Here is a 17,023-nt window from a genome sequence, read left to right as displayed (position 1 = left end):
GAAAATTGATTTTTGTATACATATCTTTTATTTTTCGAGATTGACATTATCGTAGAGGACAACGTTACGGTCCACCTTGAAACTGGAGGGGGCTCATCCACGAAAATTTATTCTACTTTTTCTGATATTACACGGCAAAGGCACACGGGCACACACCACTACACATGTAAACCATACTCACACCCTCACGAATACGTCCCCTAACACATGCTCTAAAAGACGCAAACCAGCAGCATATCCTTGATATACTAAAATTCTATTGAAACCCCACCTGCATATGCGTAATATTTGTGAGCACCAGGATATAAATTATATCCTGGTGGGTGGGAACTTTAGCACCACATCACTGGAGCTTCCCCCGCGAAAATATATTAACTACTACTCTACTAGTGCTAATTATGATCTTGCGGACCAAGCATGTGTTGACACCGCGACACGTGCACACAGCTAGCCAATGCACAATTGGCTCTTGTTGATCAGTCCAACTGTGAAAATGTTATGGACATTTGCCGACGTGGCAGAGATATAAACGGTCCACGTAGGATAGCGCAACCAATAGCGCAGCACCCTGTGCCTACGGGCAGATGGTGCGCCACTAGTAATACGTGGCGATTATCCATTCGCCATCTCTCAGACAGCTATAGGCTAATCGCGACCAGAAACAAAAAAATTACTAGACGATATGGACCTCTATTATGCAATCCCGCCATGCATATATATATATATATACACCTGATTAATAATTCAATAAGGACAATTAACGCATCTAATTAATACTAAATTATTAGCAAGTATATGCAGCATTAGATGAGGTTTATATTTATATATATGCATTAATTAATAACAAAAGAAATGTTGATTTGTTGCGTGTTGATGAAGTATGCGTTGCTGTAGCAATCATCACGGGAGTTATGTAGCCTAGTTCCGGCACTCGATGGACGGATCGATGCTTGGTTTCTCTCGTGCCAAATCATGCCATGCAATGATGCCTTTAATTTATTGACAAATTAATTAATTATTCTTTTTATATGGAGGTAAAAAATTGTTAGTTAATTAACGATAAGTGTGTTCTGATAATTTGGGTGCATTACACTGATCTCCTTTAGTTTTTGTATAAATAGAGGTCATTTAATTTTAACTATCGCAGAGATGATATTTTTGCATAGGCTTTCTTATAATTAAGTATAGTAGTTTTGTTGGTTGTTGTACAAAACTTTTCACAATTTAACTCTTTGCAAAAACTATTTTTACAAATGAACCGTCACCAAAACTTATTTCAAAAATAACCCTTAGCGTTGAACTAAGACACCTTAGCGCCAAATAGCGTGGCGCTGAATATGCGTTGGCACGCTGACTTAGTCTCCCATCCGCGGTGGCACGGCATTCAGCGCCAGTTGACATGGCGCTGAGGTGTCTAAGTTCAGCGCCAGGTGATTTGGCGCTGACCAAAAGAGTCATTTTTGAAATAAGTTTTGGCAGCGGTTTATTTGTAAAAAAAGTTTTTGCAAAGGGTCAAATTGTGAAAATTTCACGTTGTTGTGACACTTTTTCGTTAACTAAAACCGAGACACGCAGAGCATTACTCTATACGATGATCTCATATATATTAGTTTACATTAATCAAGCTACTAAAATTGTTGTATTAACTTCTAACGATTAACACAAATTATATAAACAAAAGTTCATAAATTGACATGTGTACTGACATTAGCTAAGCTTCTAGCACCTAGAGCAAAGTGTACAGTTAAAAGAACGATCGAACTGCAAGCAGTGACGACGATGCAGATCAACCGAAAAAGCCAGAAAAAAACAAACATGAACCGAGATCCAAAAATTAAGGCGAAAAAGACCCCAACAAATACTAGAGTTCGCTATGAAATTAATTGAGCACACGTCGATGAGCTGCTATAGTGTCCAGCCAAGTGTCATGTGACTTGTGAGCCCTAGCAGCTAGAGGTTTATACAGAGATACACTGTACATGCCTCACTGCTGACCTCATTTTCAGCTCTCTTTTTACCGACTTGATGCTGACCGGCGACTGGCAGCGTTGCCCGGAGCTGCACGGCTAACCATACAGCTCCCAAATAAATATATTCTGAGTCAACTTAATTAGCAGCTAGCACACCACCATGATGCATAATACATATATTTTTGGTGTGCAGAAATTTTGTCAAAATGATATATATGTAGATTTCATATTGTGAAGTAGGTGTGAACAAACCGGCAGGTTTATCATGGTTTCGCTGAAACCGGTCGCTTGGGCGCACAGGAGTTCACTGCATCGAAAATGTTGGTTTATGTAAGAAAAAGAAAACCACCTTGTATGTGAAGGTGACCTGATGCAAGACGAAAAAGATGTTGGACACGATATAGTTATGGGTCTGCAATTTTATCACAAACTAACAGTACAGTTTGGACATAGTACACTCACATGAAAAAGAGGAAGAAATTATAGATGTCTAGAAATTAAATATAACTGATAATATCGGGGTACTTTATATGATATGAATTAGGAGCAAATTTCCCACTTTGCTCTCTGAAGATTAATTGTTACAGTATTTTTCTTATGTCAATTATATTAGTATATGTGCATGCATATGGTCGGTGCCATAGCAGCTATACTTTAAATGTGTATCCCTATTTCAAATTTCATACGACTATACTCTCACATGATGTTATACTAGTAGCAATTAAGGACACAACTGGTCATCAAGGTTCAACTTCATCTTAACATGGTTTTGTCTCCCTTCATCTCACTGCAATGAAGAACAAATTATCAACTAAATTAAAGAAGAATAATATGGTCGGTCTGTCTTGCTGAAACGGGCAAAGTAGTTCAAAGTCTTGCTGAAACAGCGTTATTTTATAACTTATCAACTGGTGCAGGACTTTCTCAAAGTCTTGCTGCTAACGTGTTGTGAGGGTTTGATTAAATTTGTAATGTATTAAGTTTTCACCGTGGAGTGGGTGCATATGCCCGTTGTGCTAGAAACCAATTGTACCATATGGCGGTAGCAAGACTGACAACCAAGGGGGAGGACACAGATCACGATGGACCTTCCAGCTACGAGAGATCAAGACGACTATGAAGTGTCTACAAGAGGTGTGTTTTTTGCATAATAAAATGAATTGAAATAGAGTAGCTCATAAACTTGCTCAGTTTACGAAACGGGCGGCTCATTGCGTAGTTTAGCGTGATCATGCTCCAACTTGTGTTTTGCAATTACTAGAACAAGATTGTACTTCTATTACATAATCAATGAAGTGTGCCATTCCCAAAAAAAAAAATAATAGTTGATTTGCCTTGCTGAAACAGGCAAATTAAATTAAGTTCAAAGTCTTGCTGAAACAACGTTATGTATAACTTATCAACTGGTGCAGAGACTTTATGTGTGCAGCTAACAATGTACGTAAGTAAGAACCTAAGCCTGCCGTTTCATGTGATTAAAGGAAGAGATGAGCTTTATATTAAGTTTTCGTCGCGTTCGGCGCCTACGCGCTGAGCTTAATTCCCCATCCGCACGTGACCCGCAAGAGCCTATGGCCACAGTGAACAGGCTTACTCAGCGAGTGGCAAAAGCTCTGGCAGGATCCTCTGTGGGCGCCCGCCCTAGTATACTCTACTTATTCACCTGTGTCGGTTTCAGGTACAATCAATTATCAACGATATACTCATCAAATAAGACAGAGTGCCATGGAGAAAAACTATTTAATTGGTTGATGTTTTATGTTACATTGTTATATATTTTTGTGTTAAAGTCTATAACATCGAGAGTTCAGTAAAAATATCTTTGTTGTCAACTGCAACCCTTTAAAATTGAATCAAGTACAACACATTTGCTTACGAGAGATAATTTGAGTCGAGGATTTAATATTGGCTTGGAAATTTCACCATTTGCTTCTCCTAAAATATTGTATAACCTTGAGTAATATTCTTTATAGAAATTTCCAAATTTGATTCTATTCATATAGTTGTAGCACATTGCTCCTATTATCCATCAATGTTTTTTTACCTTAGGGGTTTTATTGCATATTAAAATAAACATTATACTACAAAAGAAAAATAATAACAAAACAGATAAGACATAGAGTCAAATCCATAGTTATTTTTCATCTGGGTCTTCTCATCTGATTTAGAATATTGAGCCAGTTATTGGCGCAGATTATCGACTTGATTGTAGGGAGAAATTTAATATTTTGGGAAATCAAGTTAACTAATATTTTAAAACAAACAGTTAAACAATGCAAAAAAATATTTTTTTAAAGTGTAAAGTAAATAATCCGTTTCAATAATATGATGAATAATCCACAAATAACAAGCCACCTCAGCGTGGTACAGAGAATCCTCACCAAGCCACCAGCAGCTAAAGGGGGCCGGCTCGGCTGCCACAGCTCAAACGGCACTCCCACAAGCAACAACAACCTCCTCTCCTGCATATCCCTTCCATCACCATCTTTGCACATCATCTCTACAGTGCATCATCCCATCCATCCATCTTTGCTGATTCACCCCACAAAATTAAAGAAAAGCCACAAACATTGCATGGCTTCCTGGTCCTCCCTATGCTAATGCTAGTAGTGGCTACTTCAAATAGGTTGGACCTCTGCTCTATTAACTCTTGGCTACTCTCTCCTCTCTTCTCCTCTGAACCTTCCACACTGAAACCCAGCTGTGCCTTCCTTTTATCTGAAGAGTTGTTCAGAGGCTTCTCTAGCTTCAGTTGATTTCCTGCTGCTCCATTGGTTCTTGCTCTTGTTCTTGTTGCTGCTGCTGCTACTGCTTTTGCTCTTGGCGTGTGTTCATGTGAGGAGAAGGATTGGAAGAAGGGAAGTGAAGCAGAGATTGGGAAGAGCAGGTTTGGTCAAGAAGGAAGAACAGAGTGGGAGTTTCAGGAGAAGCTGAGAGGTATCTGATTTTATTTTTTTTGTTTTGTTTTGAGCTACTCATGTTGATGGGTTTGTTATCTATGATTGAGTTGTCTTGTTTGCATTCTGCTGGCCATGGAATTTGTTCATGATGAATTGCTTTCTCGGATTGCATAGTTAGCTGTTCTTTTCAGTTCTGCTATGGTTAGCTGTCCACAGTTTCAGTATGGAGTTCATGTCATCATGCACTTAGGCAGTAAATAATTGTTGTCATCTGTAACTTTACCTTTAGAATGATTTTACGATCGTTGAAGCAATTCCTGAGATACCAAATTTTACGCTGTAAAATATTGCACCATAAAATTTCTCTTCGTTTTAATTTTTAACCTTAGAAGGTTATTGAGCTATTCAATCCAAATTTACAATTAGCTTTTTACCTTTATGGGTTGATGTATTTGGTGGAAGTTTCCATTTTGACTATGATGTATACACACTAGGGCCGCCTATACAAATTAGGAGCAGTAGCTGATAACTGCTGGGCCCACATGTCAGTTGCTCTAAACCTGAAAAAAAGAAAAGGAGTGCATGCATGTCGTCTGTCAGCATGTCTACGTTTGCCGGCCATAACGAAGACGATCTTCCTTTCAATGTTTTTTTGATAGGACGGTACAAACTAAAGAGTATATGAAACTTCGATAATTGATGAACTTTGTGTGATTTGTGATACCGATGTGGGAAGACTCATCCCCTGGAGATGAATTTGATCTGTTTTGAACTGATCCGTGTGACAGCAGTTGATCTAACAGAGCTCTAAACAGGGCATCAGTAGCTTTTTGATGTCTGTGTCTTGCTGATTAGATACATCGTACACCTATGCTTTGGTGAAAAGGAACTTCATGATACATACAAATTTGGTTCCAAAAAGCTTGCAGTTTTTGGTAAAAGATGGTGAGAAAAAAAAATTCCTCTCTTAAAACATAAGGAGGAACCAGGTTTAATGAAGCAAATATATTACTCTTTTCAAAGGAGGAGTAGGTAGTGATGGTTCTACAAACACCACTCTATTTGTTCAATCTTTTGTGTATATACACTTATGTAGGTATAGTTGTTTGTTTATTGTAGATTGTAAGATATTTAAGACAAACAAAATTTAAATCTTTGTACATGATTAGGTGATCCGTGGTCTCTGGGATCATCTAGTCATATTTATAATTTGAGACTTTTATGGTGATATCTATTGGTAGTATAATTTTTAAAATTAAAAAACTCTTTCTTTTTATAGTTTTTACAGCTCGTGTGAAAGATGCTATTAAAATTTAAAATAAATTTAAAATGAAAAATTTTACAATCCTTGAGAAAGTATTTATAGGTATTAAATTTTACACTAAAATATTTGATACCTCGAGGAACTAGTACCTGGAGATACCAAACTTTACACTATAAAACATGGTATCTTATAAAATTCTCTTTAAAATACTAGTGATGTCGGATAAATAGACTGCACGGTTTGATAAATATATAAGCATGAGATTAAGTTTTCTCTGAAGTCGATTGAGAGTTAACATAAACAGTGCATGTCCAATAGGGCATACAGTCTTCAAATTTTCAAATATTTTGAAAATATTTAGTTAGTTTCAGTGTAATAAAATATTTTTGCAAGGTATAGTATAATTAAACATAAGCTATATATTTATGAAAAAACATCATAATTAACATATATACAAAATAATAACAAAAATATAATCATATAAAATTTTGAACTACAGTAGATGGAAAAGGAGATTTTGACAACCATACAATTTTCTATGCATACCAGAAAATTAATGACAGCTTCATATGATTAGTTAAACAACTATCCGATGGACATATATCATCATACTTTGACATAGCAACAAAAGTAGTAGTTTGGTAGTCAAGTTTGGGAGTGTTCGTGCACGAATCATGTGAGGATCAACCTATATGGAGTTTGAACTGAAAATTATACATTTTCTAGCAAGGACACATGCACAGATAATTAATCTTGGACAAACAAATTAGGTCAAAAGTGTTTTACTAGATTAAATACCAAAAACTGCATAGAATTCTATCACCAACAAATTAGTTTGTCTTTACAGGTTGGTCCTATCGTGTCGTTCCAAGGATGGGTTTGTTATCCAACAAAACATAAGTGTTGAGGCCATTTGGCATGCTGGACACTGATGTCTCACTAAAATAGTAACTGGTAAAGTATATTCCCACTAAAATTGCCCCTTGACCATCTTTTCTTCCCCCCAGTAGAGTGTGCACTTCATCATCTGACCCCATTACATTTTGCAGCTAGTGCTCTGGCTTTTTTGCATGCCCCAATTATCTGATTAATTTAGTGGGAAAATCTTTCATGTGCCATGTGGTGACAATCTAGTGCAATTTTGCTGCTGATGATGTAGTGAAGAGGGAAACAGAGTAGGGGGTATGGAAGGTGGTCGATGGAAGGTCATGATCTCTGAACATGTGGTTAACAAACCAAAAGCATCTTTCGAAATGTCCAAATCACAAATCAGCTGTTCAAAGTTTTTCGCACCTACACACTGTTTGAGCCTGACCTTATGATCATGCATGAGCTAAAGTTTTCACTCTGCTTGAAGTGAGAGCTCAAATTTTTGAGCTAAAGATTTGAGCTCAAAGGTGTTTTTAGCAAACAAACATATATATATGGTGCAACAGTTCATAATGACATGTTTTTGGTTTGAGAAATTTCTTCAGCTTTAATTTTGAGACTCCTAGGTCTGAGGTTGTTTGTTTTGAAGACAGAAGTCTGCTTTGTGATTTGGCTTGTTACCATACTCTGAATTTTTAGAAAGTAGTAAGAATACTGCTGATCATGTGCATGGCATGTCATCATAACAGTTACTAGTCCTCCATTGTGGAAATTCCATGTACTGAACCACTAGGAAATAGCACCACTAGTAGTAGGCATTATGTAGAATCTTCCAAAACCTTCAGTCATGTCAAATGATGAACTCTCACTCACCTTAACTGATCTAATTAGCACTATATAAATTGAATCCCAAACTGACAAGTGACATCTCTTGTTTATTTTTTTTCTCTCTTTATTTCAGACACCAGGACAACACTGAAACACCAATGTGATCAAGCTGCTGCCATCAGATTTCCCAACACAAACAATCCATAGCAATGAGAAGGCACATCCTTGTGATCTGCCTCCCTCTAATCACACTCCTCTCACTCTCCATCAGCTCAAGCTGCCAATCTGACCACCAAATTCAGACCCAAGCACTTCTCCAGTTCAAGGCCGGCTTGACCGACCCTCTCAACAATCTCCAGACATGGGCCAACACCACCTCGCCGTGCCGCTTCCTCGGCGTCCGGTGCGACCGGAGGACCGGCGCCATCACGGGCGTCTCGCTGTCGAGCATGAACCTCTCCGGGAGGATATCGCCGGCGATCGCCGCGCTGACGACCCTGACACGCCTTGAGCTGGACTCCAACTCGCTGTCGGGGAGCGTGCCAGCCGAGCTGAGCAGCTGCACCCGGCTCAGGTTTCTGAACCTCTCCTGCAACGGCCTCGCCGGCGAGCTGCCGGACCTGTCGGCGCTGGCGGAGCTCGACACCATCGACGTCGCGAACAACGACCTCTCCGGGAGTTTCCCGGCGTGGGTCGGCAACCTCTCCGGCCTCGTCACGCTCAGCGTCGGGATGAACAGCTACGATCCCGGCGAGACGCCGGCGAGCATCGGGAACCTCAAGAACTTGACGTATCTGTACTTGGCGAGCTCGAATCTGAGAGGGGTGATACCTGAATCCATCTTCGAGCTCGCCGCGCTGGAGACGCTCGACATGTCGATGAACAACCTCGCCGGCGTGATCCCGGCGGCGATCGGCAACCTCCGGCAGCTGTGGAAGATCGAGCTGTACGGGAACAACCTCACCGGCGAGCTCCCGCCGGAGCTCGGGAGGCTGACCGGGCTGCGGGAGATCGACGTGTCCCGGAACCAGCTCTCCGGCGGGATCCCGCCGGAGCTCGCGGCGCTCGAGGGGTTCGAGGTGATACAGCTCTACCGGAACAACCTCTCCGGGCAGATCCCGGCGGCGTGGGGCGAGCTGAGGTCGCTGAAGAGCTTCTCCGCCTACGAGAACCGCTTCTCCGGCGAGTTCCCGGCGAACTTCGGCCGGTTCTCGCCGCTCAACAGCGTCGACATCTCCGAGAACGCCTTCTCCGGGCCGTTCCCGAGGCACCTCTGCGACGGCAAGAATCTCCAGTACCTTCTCGCCCTCCAGAACGGCTTCTCCGGCGAGCTCCCCGACGAGTACTCGTCGTGCGACAGCTTGCAGAGGTTTCGGATCAACAAGAACAAGCTCACCGGCAGCCTCCCGGCGGGGCTGTGGGGTCTCCCCGCAGTGACGATCATCGACGTGTCGGATAACGGGTTCACCGGAAGCATCTCACCGGCGATCGGCGACGCGCAGAGCTTGAACCAGCTGTGGCTGCAGAACAACCATCTCGACGGCGAGATCCCACCGGAGATCGGGCGGCTCGGGCAGCTGCAGAAGCTGTACCTGTCGAATAACTCGTTCTCCGGCGAGATACCGCCGGAGATCGGGAGCCTGTCGCAGCTGACGGCGCTGCACCTGGAGGAGAACGCGCTCACCGGCCGGCTCCCCGGCGAGATCGGCGGCTGCGCGCGGCTCGTCGAGATCGACGTCTCCCGGAACGCGCTCACGGGCCCGATCCCGGCGACGCTGTCGGCGCTGTCGTCGCTCAACTCGCTCAACCTGTCGCACAACGCGATCACCGGCGCCATCCCGACGCAGCTGGTGGTGCTCAAGCTGAGCTCCGTCGACTTCTCGTCGAACCGGCTCACCGGGAACGTGCCGCCGGGGCTGCTCGTGATCGACGGCGACGTGGCGTTCGCGGGCAACCCGGGGCTCTGCGTCGGCGGCAGGTCGGAGCTCGGCGTGTGCAAGGTGGAGGACGGCCACCGCGACGGGCTCGCGCGGAGGTCGCTCGTCCTCGTGCCGGTGCTCGTGTCGGCGACGCTGCTGCTCGTCGTCGGCATCCTGTTCGTCAGCTACAGGAGCTTCAAGCTGGAGGAGCTCAAGAAGAGGGACATGGAGCAGGGCGGCGGGTGCGGCGCGGAGTGGAAGCTGGAGTCGTTCCACCCGCCGGAGCTCGACGCCGACGAGATATGCGCCGTCGGGGAGGAGAACCTGATCGGGTCGGGCGGCACGGGGCGCGTGTACCGCCTCGCGCTCAAGGGCGGCGGCGGCACGGTGGTGGCGGTGAAGCGGCTGTGGAAGGGCGACGCGGCGAGGGTGATGGCGGCGGAGATGGCCATCCTCGGCAAGATCCGGCACCGGAACATCCTCAAGCTCCACGCCTGCCTCTCCCGCGGCGAGCTCAATTTCATCGTCTACGAGTACATGCCGCGTGGCAACCTGTACCAGGCACTCCGGCGAGAGGCGAAGAGCGGCGGCGGCGCCGAGCTGGACTGGCCTCGCCGGTGCAAGATCGCGCTCGGCGCGGCCAAGGGGCTCATGTACCTCCACCACGACTGCACGCCGGCGATCATCCACCGCGACATCAAGTCCACCAACATCCTCCTCGACGACGACTACGAGGCCAAGATCGCCGACTTCGGCATCGCCAAGATCGCCGCCGAGGACTCCGCCGAGTTCAGCTGCTTCGCCGGAACCCACGGCTACCTCGCCCCCGGTAATCACACTACCCCCACCCAAATTCGAACTATTCTTTTCAAACGATTTTCAAATTTCGTAGTACTGATTTTGAATCGAATTTACGTTCCGCGCAGAGCTCGCCTACTCCATGAAGGTGACGGAGAAGACGGACGTGTACAGCTTCGGCGTCGTGCTGCTGGAGCTCATCACCGGCCGGAGCCCGATCGACCCGGCGTTCGGCGAGGGGAAGGACATCGTGTTCTGGCTGTCAACCAAGCTCGCCGCGGAGAGCATCGACGACGTGCTGGACCCGCGCGTGGCGGCGCCGGCGCCGTCGTCGTCGTCGGCGGCGGCGGCCAGGGACAGGGAGGACATGATCAAGGTGCTCAAGGTCGCCGTGCTCTGCACCGCCAAGCTGCCGGCGGGGCGGCCGACGATGAGGGACGTGGTGAAGATGCTCACCGACGCCGGCGCCGGGCCGTGCAGCCCCCGCGGGCAGCCGCCGGCGGCGAGGGCTTGCGCCCGGAGCAAGAGCTGCTGCTGAATTTTAGAGTAGACTCTGCTTCTTGCCTCTGTCTGCATCTGCATTTCTGCAGCCAACTCTCGCTGAATTTTAATCTTTGATGTGTACTAGGGATCATACTGTAGATGATGATGCATTTGCAGGTATTTTGTAAAATGGTTGACAATTAAGGTAGTAGTCCACTTTAATTATAGTTTAAACCTCTGATTTTGTCATGCTTTTATACTGAGATTTTAAAATGGATTTGTACATATATGAATATTTGGTTGGCAGAGGGTCGGAGTTGTTCTTAAGAATCATCACGAATGTTTAGGAGTACAAAACTGAATGGTATAGATTTTGGATGTGGAAAAAGATGAAGTTTATCTAACCTATAGTTCAACAAGTTGTTTTACTCGTTACTCATTCATCATATCACACATCCAACGATCGAAACCCATATGCAGAATTTGGATCCAACGTCCCAGATGCGCGCGCGTCTCTCCTCATCCTCTCTCTCTCTCTCTGCCGCAATCGCTGCAATTGCCGCGTCTCCTCCGTATCGGCGCGACCGCACGTTAGGATCCGCATCCTGTCCCTCATTCCGTAATCGTCACGCCTCCTCCGCATCCCTCCCCTCCGCGTCAGGATCGAACATCGCCTCCCCTCCCAGCGGCAAATCACCGCGCCCTCCACCCAGATCCCTCGCCTCCGCGTCGCTGGTCTGCGCCTGCAGGAGGAAAAGAATCCGCCTGCGAGGAGGAACGCCTCGCCGGTCGCCCTCCTCCCGGATCCCTCGCCTCCCCGACGCCGGTCTGCGCCTGCGGGAGGAATAGAATCCGCCTGCGAGGAGGAACGCCTCACCGGTCGGCTCTCCTCCGCCGCCACTGATCCAGGGCTCCTCAACCCTACAAGCCGTCGATCCTGCCTACGAACAAGGTAAGAGTGCTTCTCGATCCCGTTCCTGTACATGAGGAAGCGACGCGCAGCGCGTGGGAGGGCAGGCGGAGGCAAGGAGAGGCATGGCTGCCGTCTGCTGGGCTCCCGGGCACAGCCTCACAGAGTTGCGGCGTCCACGCTGGACGGGCGGCGCGGCGTGGCAGGCGGCGAGTTAGTGGCCAGCCTGCCAGGGGCGCAGCCGCGCAGGCGTGCAACGCAGGCGCCAAGCAGGGCAGGGGCAGGGCGGATGGGCGCAGCAGCACCAAGGAGCAAGCAAGGCAAGCAGAAGAGCAGCCATTAGGCCATCACGCCCAATCTCCCATCAGCAGAAAATGGACAGAAAGAGAAAAGGGAAGGCATTGGCATCACAAAGAGGTAGTACTTTTTTTTATTTGACAATTTTAGAACATTGCAATTTCAAAGTGTACAATTTATTACTGAAATTGCAATTAAATATTTTATTTTTAGGATGCTTTTACATTTTGTTTCACTCATTGCTTTTTATCTTATCAAACTAATCAATCTTTGCTATTTGTTTTTAAGATTCTACAAATCTATCTATCCTCATTAGTTCATATATGTAATGCACGGCTGAAAGCTTGAATCAGTGAATCAGTCAAATATTACCTAACCTGCTGCAGTTCCACAACCATGGATTTAAATAGATTGTTCATGAAGTTCATATTTTTTCTGAACAAAGTGAAAAATACGTCGCCTATGATAAAATGGCAACTTTCGGTGTGCAATGCAGTACACTAATTTATTTTTTGTAGATTTTTTTTTGGTGATTGGTAGTGTGGCTGCTCTCCTTATACTTTTTCTTATTTTCTTTTCATGCCATATCAATGAAAGTAATATATTTTTCCATCCGGGTGAAATTTGATATCTTAGTCATTCAGCACTTATCTTCTTTCACAGATCATTTATTAAATCTTCCCTGTATCCTACGTTTACAGTGTTGAATGAATCAGGAAAAATCTGATTGAAGGATCTAATATTTGAGGACTCCTGCTCTGCTGTTGACTACTTCACTCTAGTTATTCAAGGTATCAAAGTTACTCTAAAACGATGCCGTTAAAAGGGCACTGCTTTACTAAATTGTGATCATGTATTATCTCTTTGGTTTGTGGATCTTGGGTCTGTGATCATGTATTATCTTTACGATCAAATAACACGCGCGTGCACACACACACTCCTACTATCTCTACGTAGACCCCACATGAAAGGCCACTATAAGATTGTGTATCCGCTATGTCATGTACTGGTGACAAAATGATAAATAGTCTGAACCATATTTATTTTTTCATATAGAGAAGATAAATTACTGAAGCATTAGTACAAAACTTTGGTTGTTTTCTGGCCGTGTTGCAGATAATCATGATTTCAACTTGGTGTTACTGGTAAAATTTCAGAAACCTGGCAATCAAAAAAATGAACTCTATAGATTTTGGTTTTTAGGAGTTTGGAATTTCAAGTTGATGGTTATGAGCGGCGGTTTCTATGTTATAATCTGAATTGTGTCCATGCACTATACATTTGTATTAACTCAAGACAGTTTAATATTTCTAGCTGGCTTTCAAGCTTCTTTTTGTATGGAATAACTAGATAATATGTAGTATTAACCTGATGCGTTCATATGTGATGCTCCTGAGGGATCCTTATATAAATCACTGTCGTCTTAACAAATTGAAATTTACTGTTGTTTTTAATAATTTGTACTGATATATCTAATGTTTTCACATGTGCTTTTTACAGCTCAGGTACTTTCAGCGAACAGGAAGGTTACTACATTATAAGGAATCAAACCGATCGTAAAGGTAGCGGGGTTCTTTGAGAATTGTCAAAATGCAAGTTGAATAAACAAATGTTCACTGTGCATTATTAAACAATATGTTTTGCATTGTATCTTTGCTTTAATTTGAATAAACAAATGTTCACCATGTACCGAGCTGGACTGAAATTACTTGAATGGATCATCACCACCCTTGTCTAAAGTAAACAGCACCTACAATAGATAATGCTAATTGTGAATCATTCTTGTCAATTGACTGCATTTGTAATTGATTGTTAATTAATTTTAGGTGCACTATACTGCAAATCATGTCAGCTTTCCTGAGCATTTCTAATGATCAATTATCAAAACAAATTATTATTATTATTTATCTTCTTAGCAGCAAGCTTGGGATATTATTGGCAAATCATATCCGAATCTCTGTCAATTACGCTATCCTGCAGCAGATCAGAGTAAAGGTTAGCAAATCATATCCAAATCTCTGTCAGCTGCTATTTTGACAATATTTCCATGTATTACATGCCCATACATGTCAACTCACAAGACATACAAGGCAATATTGTTATGTCTTTCCATAAATATCATGATAGCAACAATGGTAACATTATCCTCCTTAGCCTATATATATGTGGGTGACGGTGTGTGATCCAAAAAAAATTACTGATCCTCCTTAGCCGGCTGCATACGACTGCTCAACTTCAACTCATCATCTTGGTATCGTTCTCCAATCTATCTCTTTTGCGTTGGAAATTATTATATACTTTAGTTTGCACCTATTGATCTCCTACTTCTTCTGTATTGTAGTGAGGCATGGCATCCATGGATGATGTGGATGATGTGGATTTTTCACCACATCAAGCCACACCTAAGGAGTCAATGAACTCCAAGAATGATGCGAAGGTGCACCCTTCGTCAGGGCAAACACCAAACAAGGGGAATTATTACATGCACCACGCGAATGCCATCATGATGTTGTTTCAGTACATACGTGATGGCTGCCGGCGGCGTGTTGAGAGTTCCATGGAAGACTACAAGTGCAAGAAGGTAGAAGAAGGACACGGCGAGAAAAGGAAGGTGGGAGAAGGGTATGATCCTCGCTGGTCTTCTCTCATCGAGATAACAATGAAGATCTGCAATGATGACGTCTTCGATGAAGCAACCGAGAAGGAACCATGATTTAGTATTGTCGCTACTGTGTTTTGGCCTTAGAATAAAATAACATTTCTTGGGAATTACACAAGAAAATTCAGTAAACAATGTCGTTCAGGCCTATTCAGTACTGCTTGTGAAATGCACAACCAAATTCGATGAAACTTTGTTGTTATGATGCCTATTCAGTATTGCTTGTGATTGAGTTGATTTTTGGGACCTATACAAATGTGCTTTACCTCCTATTGAACTACTCTGTATTTGTTTGGCACAGTTGGATGAATAGTCATGTCCCTTTATATTTGTTTTCCATGTCTTTTTATATAAGGAGACACATCACACACCAATTGTGCTTTAGATCTGACATAAATAAATTAGGTCGGCCAATTTCCTGACGTTGGATATTTAGTCATGTGTAGCACTATTGATTTCTGTAATTCTTTTGCTTTATATTAAACACATTTAATTTGCTTCAGGGCTCCATTATTTTAAAGAGCTGACCAATCACATGAATATTGGTTTATGAATATGAAAGCGTATAAAAAAGAAAATATAATTAGCATAAGAAACCAGTATTGCTAATTTGCTATTATGTTGCCTATTCAGTCGATAAAGAAGTGAAGGACTGCTAGATGACAAACTTATGTGTATGGTCCAAATCCTGTAATGGCCCATTAACAACTAAAATACCCATGATAAATACTTATATGCAATACTCAACCTAAGTGCCTTTGATCTGTCACGTTTATCATATATCTTAAGGCACAGATATATGCATTATCATATATCTTTAATATCATATTATTATGCATTATGACATAGGGCACAAATATATTGGTATATCCTATTATTATATTTTACTTGCAATATATTTGATGTACGACATAAATTGAATTAAAGCTCAAATGCATAGTTCATATAATAATTTTTTTTGCTAAACATGAAAATTTTAAAAATTATTAAAGACAAATAAAATTGCACCGTAGCGTTTAGCACGGGCATATTACTAGTTTGCTTTAGAGCTATGAATAAAAAAAGGGCAATTGTTGCTAAAGCTGATGCTGCTTCGACTAAATTCGGTCAACACTCAGCAAATACTTTTGTTTGTAGTATCAAATGTTTGTACAGTAATATATCACAATTTATTTTATAATTTTCTAATAAATTTATAACAATTTGATGACAATGCAATAACGAGGAGACCCTCTTAAGGTAGTAAAATCCATTTCCTCCTCTGCACAGATGTGGCAATGAGATTTTATCCATTTGGCAATAGAGTGATTTCATCAAAACACAAATCGCAAAGGTGATTCGGAAGTAAAGTTCCTTTAATTTTTTTGACATCCGCTCTAATTTTTAATTCAACTAGCAAGGTAGCCCGCACTGATGCGCGGCATCTTATTTAGCTGTGTTTGAAAATTTGTCACGAATGTTTATATATATGCTTTTTTAAAAAACAATATTCTCTCTTCTGAATATGTGTATATCAATAATTTTTTGGGGATTGTTTTAAAAGTTAATTTCGATCACTGGACGTACGGACGTATGCTAAGAAGGGACATGTTTCTGGACATTTCTCTATACGCATATATATTGGACCGAAGGCATTTGTCTATACGCATGTTGGACCGACGCGGATGTCAGGTCCTTTGAGGGGGTGACTGTAACATCCTTGTTCGATTAGGATGTGGCCTATGTTTTACTTAAAGGATGTAATATGTGTTGTCTATAAGCGTTGTGTGCACTTCAGTAGAACCATCTTGCTAGTTAAGCAAGAGTACAACCAACTTGTAAGGCATTGTCTCTTTAACCATATCATTTTCGTGTTGACTATTTTATATGAAGCACGAACGAAAGTGTAAGTGGGGTAATATTTGGGCATGCTGGTTGGATAGGTTGGGATGTGTTGTGTTCTAGAGGACGGGTTGTTATAAACTGTAAACTAAAATTACTTGAATCATGTCGTCTTAAATTTATGAGAAAAAATATCGCAACAATGGATCTGGTTCAGATGAAACTATCATTTATACTGCATGTGTTTCTTTTTTAAAAAAATTTAGCATCTTAATTTAAACTCTTAAATAATACTTTTTCTTGT

General features: G+C 42.8%; 1 protein-coding gene across 8 annotated transcripts; it reads left to right on the top strand.

The window, feature by feature from the left end:
• The first annotated feature begins 4,414 nt into the window (after positions 1-4,414).
• LOC127754434 (receptor protein-tyrosine kinase CEPR2-like) lies at positions 4,415-15,109 on the top strand. 8 transcript variants are annotated; one of them, XM_052279967.1, is made up of 8 exons: positions 4,416-4,907; positions 7,966-10,580; positions 10,678-12,359; positions 12,941-13,030; positions 13,740-13,801; positions 14,159-14,234; positions 14,394-14,490; positions 14,581-15,109. In XM_052279967.1, the coding sequence occupies exons 2-3, from the start codon at positions 8,042-8,044 to the stop codon at positions 11,085-11,087; spliced, it is 2,949 nt and encodes a 982-aa protein (XP_052135927.1). In that variant the 5' UTR covers positions 4,416-4,907; positions 7,966-8,041; the 3' UTR covers positions 11,088-12,359; positions 12,941-13,030; positions 13,740-13,801; positions 14,159-14,234; positions 14,394-14,490; positions 14,581-15,109. The 8 variants fall into 8 exon arrangements, with proteins under 8 accessions (XP_052135926.1, XP_052135927.1, XP_052135924.1 ...); XM_052279964.1 differs by having other exon boundaries at positions 14,156-14,234; XM_052279966.1 differs by adding an exon at positions 6,982-7,088 and having other exon boundaries at positions 4,415-4,907; positions 13,740-14,490.
• Positions 15,110-17,023: the final 1,914 nt, after the last annotated feature.

The sequence above is a fragment of the Oryza glaberrima genome, chromosome 11 (genome assembly GCF_000147395.1).
Source record: "Oryza glaberrima chromosome 11, OglaRS2, whole genome shotgun sequence".
Classification (NCBI taxonomy): Eukaryota; Viridiplantae; Streptophyta; class Magnoliopsida; order Poales; family Poaceae; genus Oryza; species Oryza glaberrima.
The sequence above is the reverse complement of the archived record's forward strand: the minus strand, read 5'-3'. Positions and strand labels throughout refer to the sequence as shown.

What these genes read in the sequence shown, in the direction of transcription:
- LOC127754434 (XM_052279966.1), top strand. Translation starts at nt 8,042, where the DNA reads ATGAGAAGGCACATCCTTGTGATCTGCCTCCCTCTAATCACACTCCTC. An exon ending in CCACGGCTACCTCGCCCCCG is followed by an intron (nt 10,581 to 10,677) that starts GTAATCACACTA and finishes CGTTCCGCGCAG; the next exon opens with AGCTCGCCTACTCCATGAAG.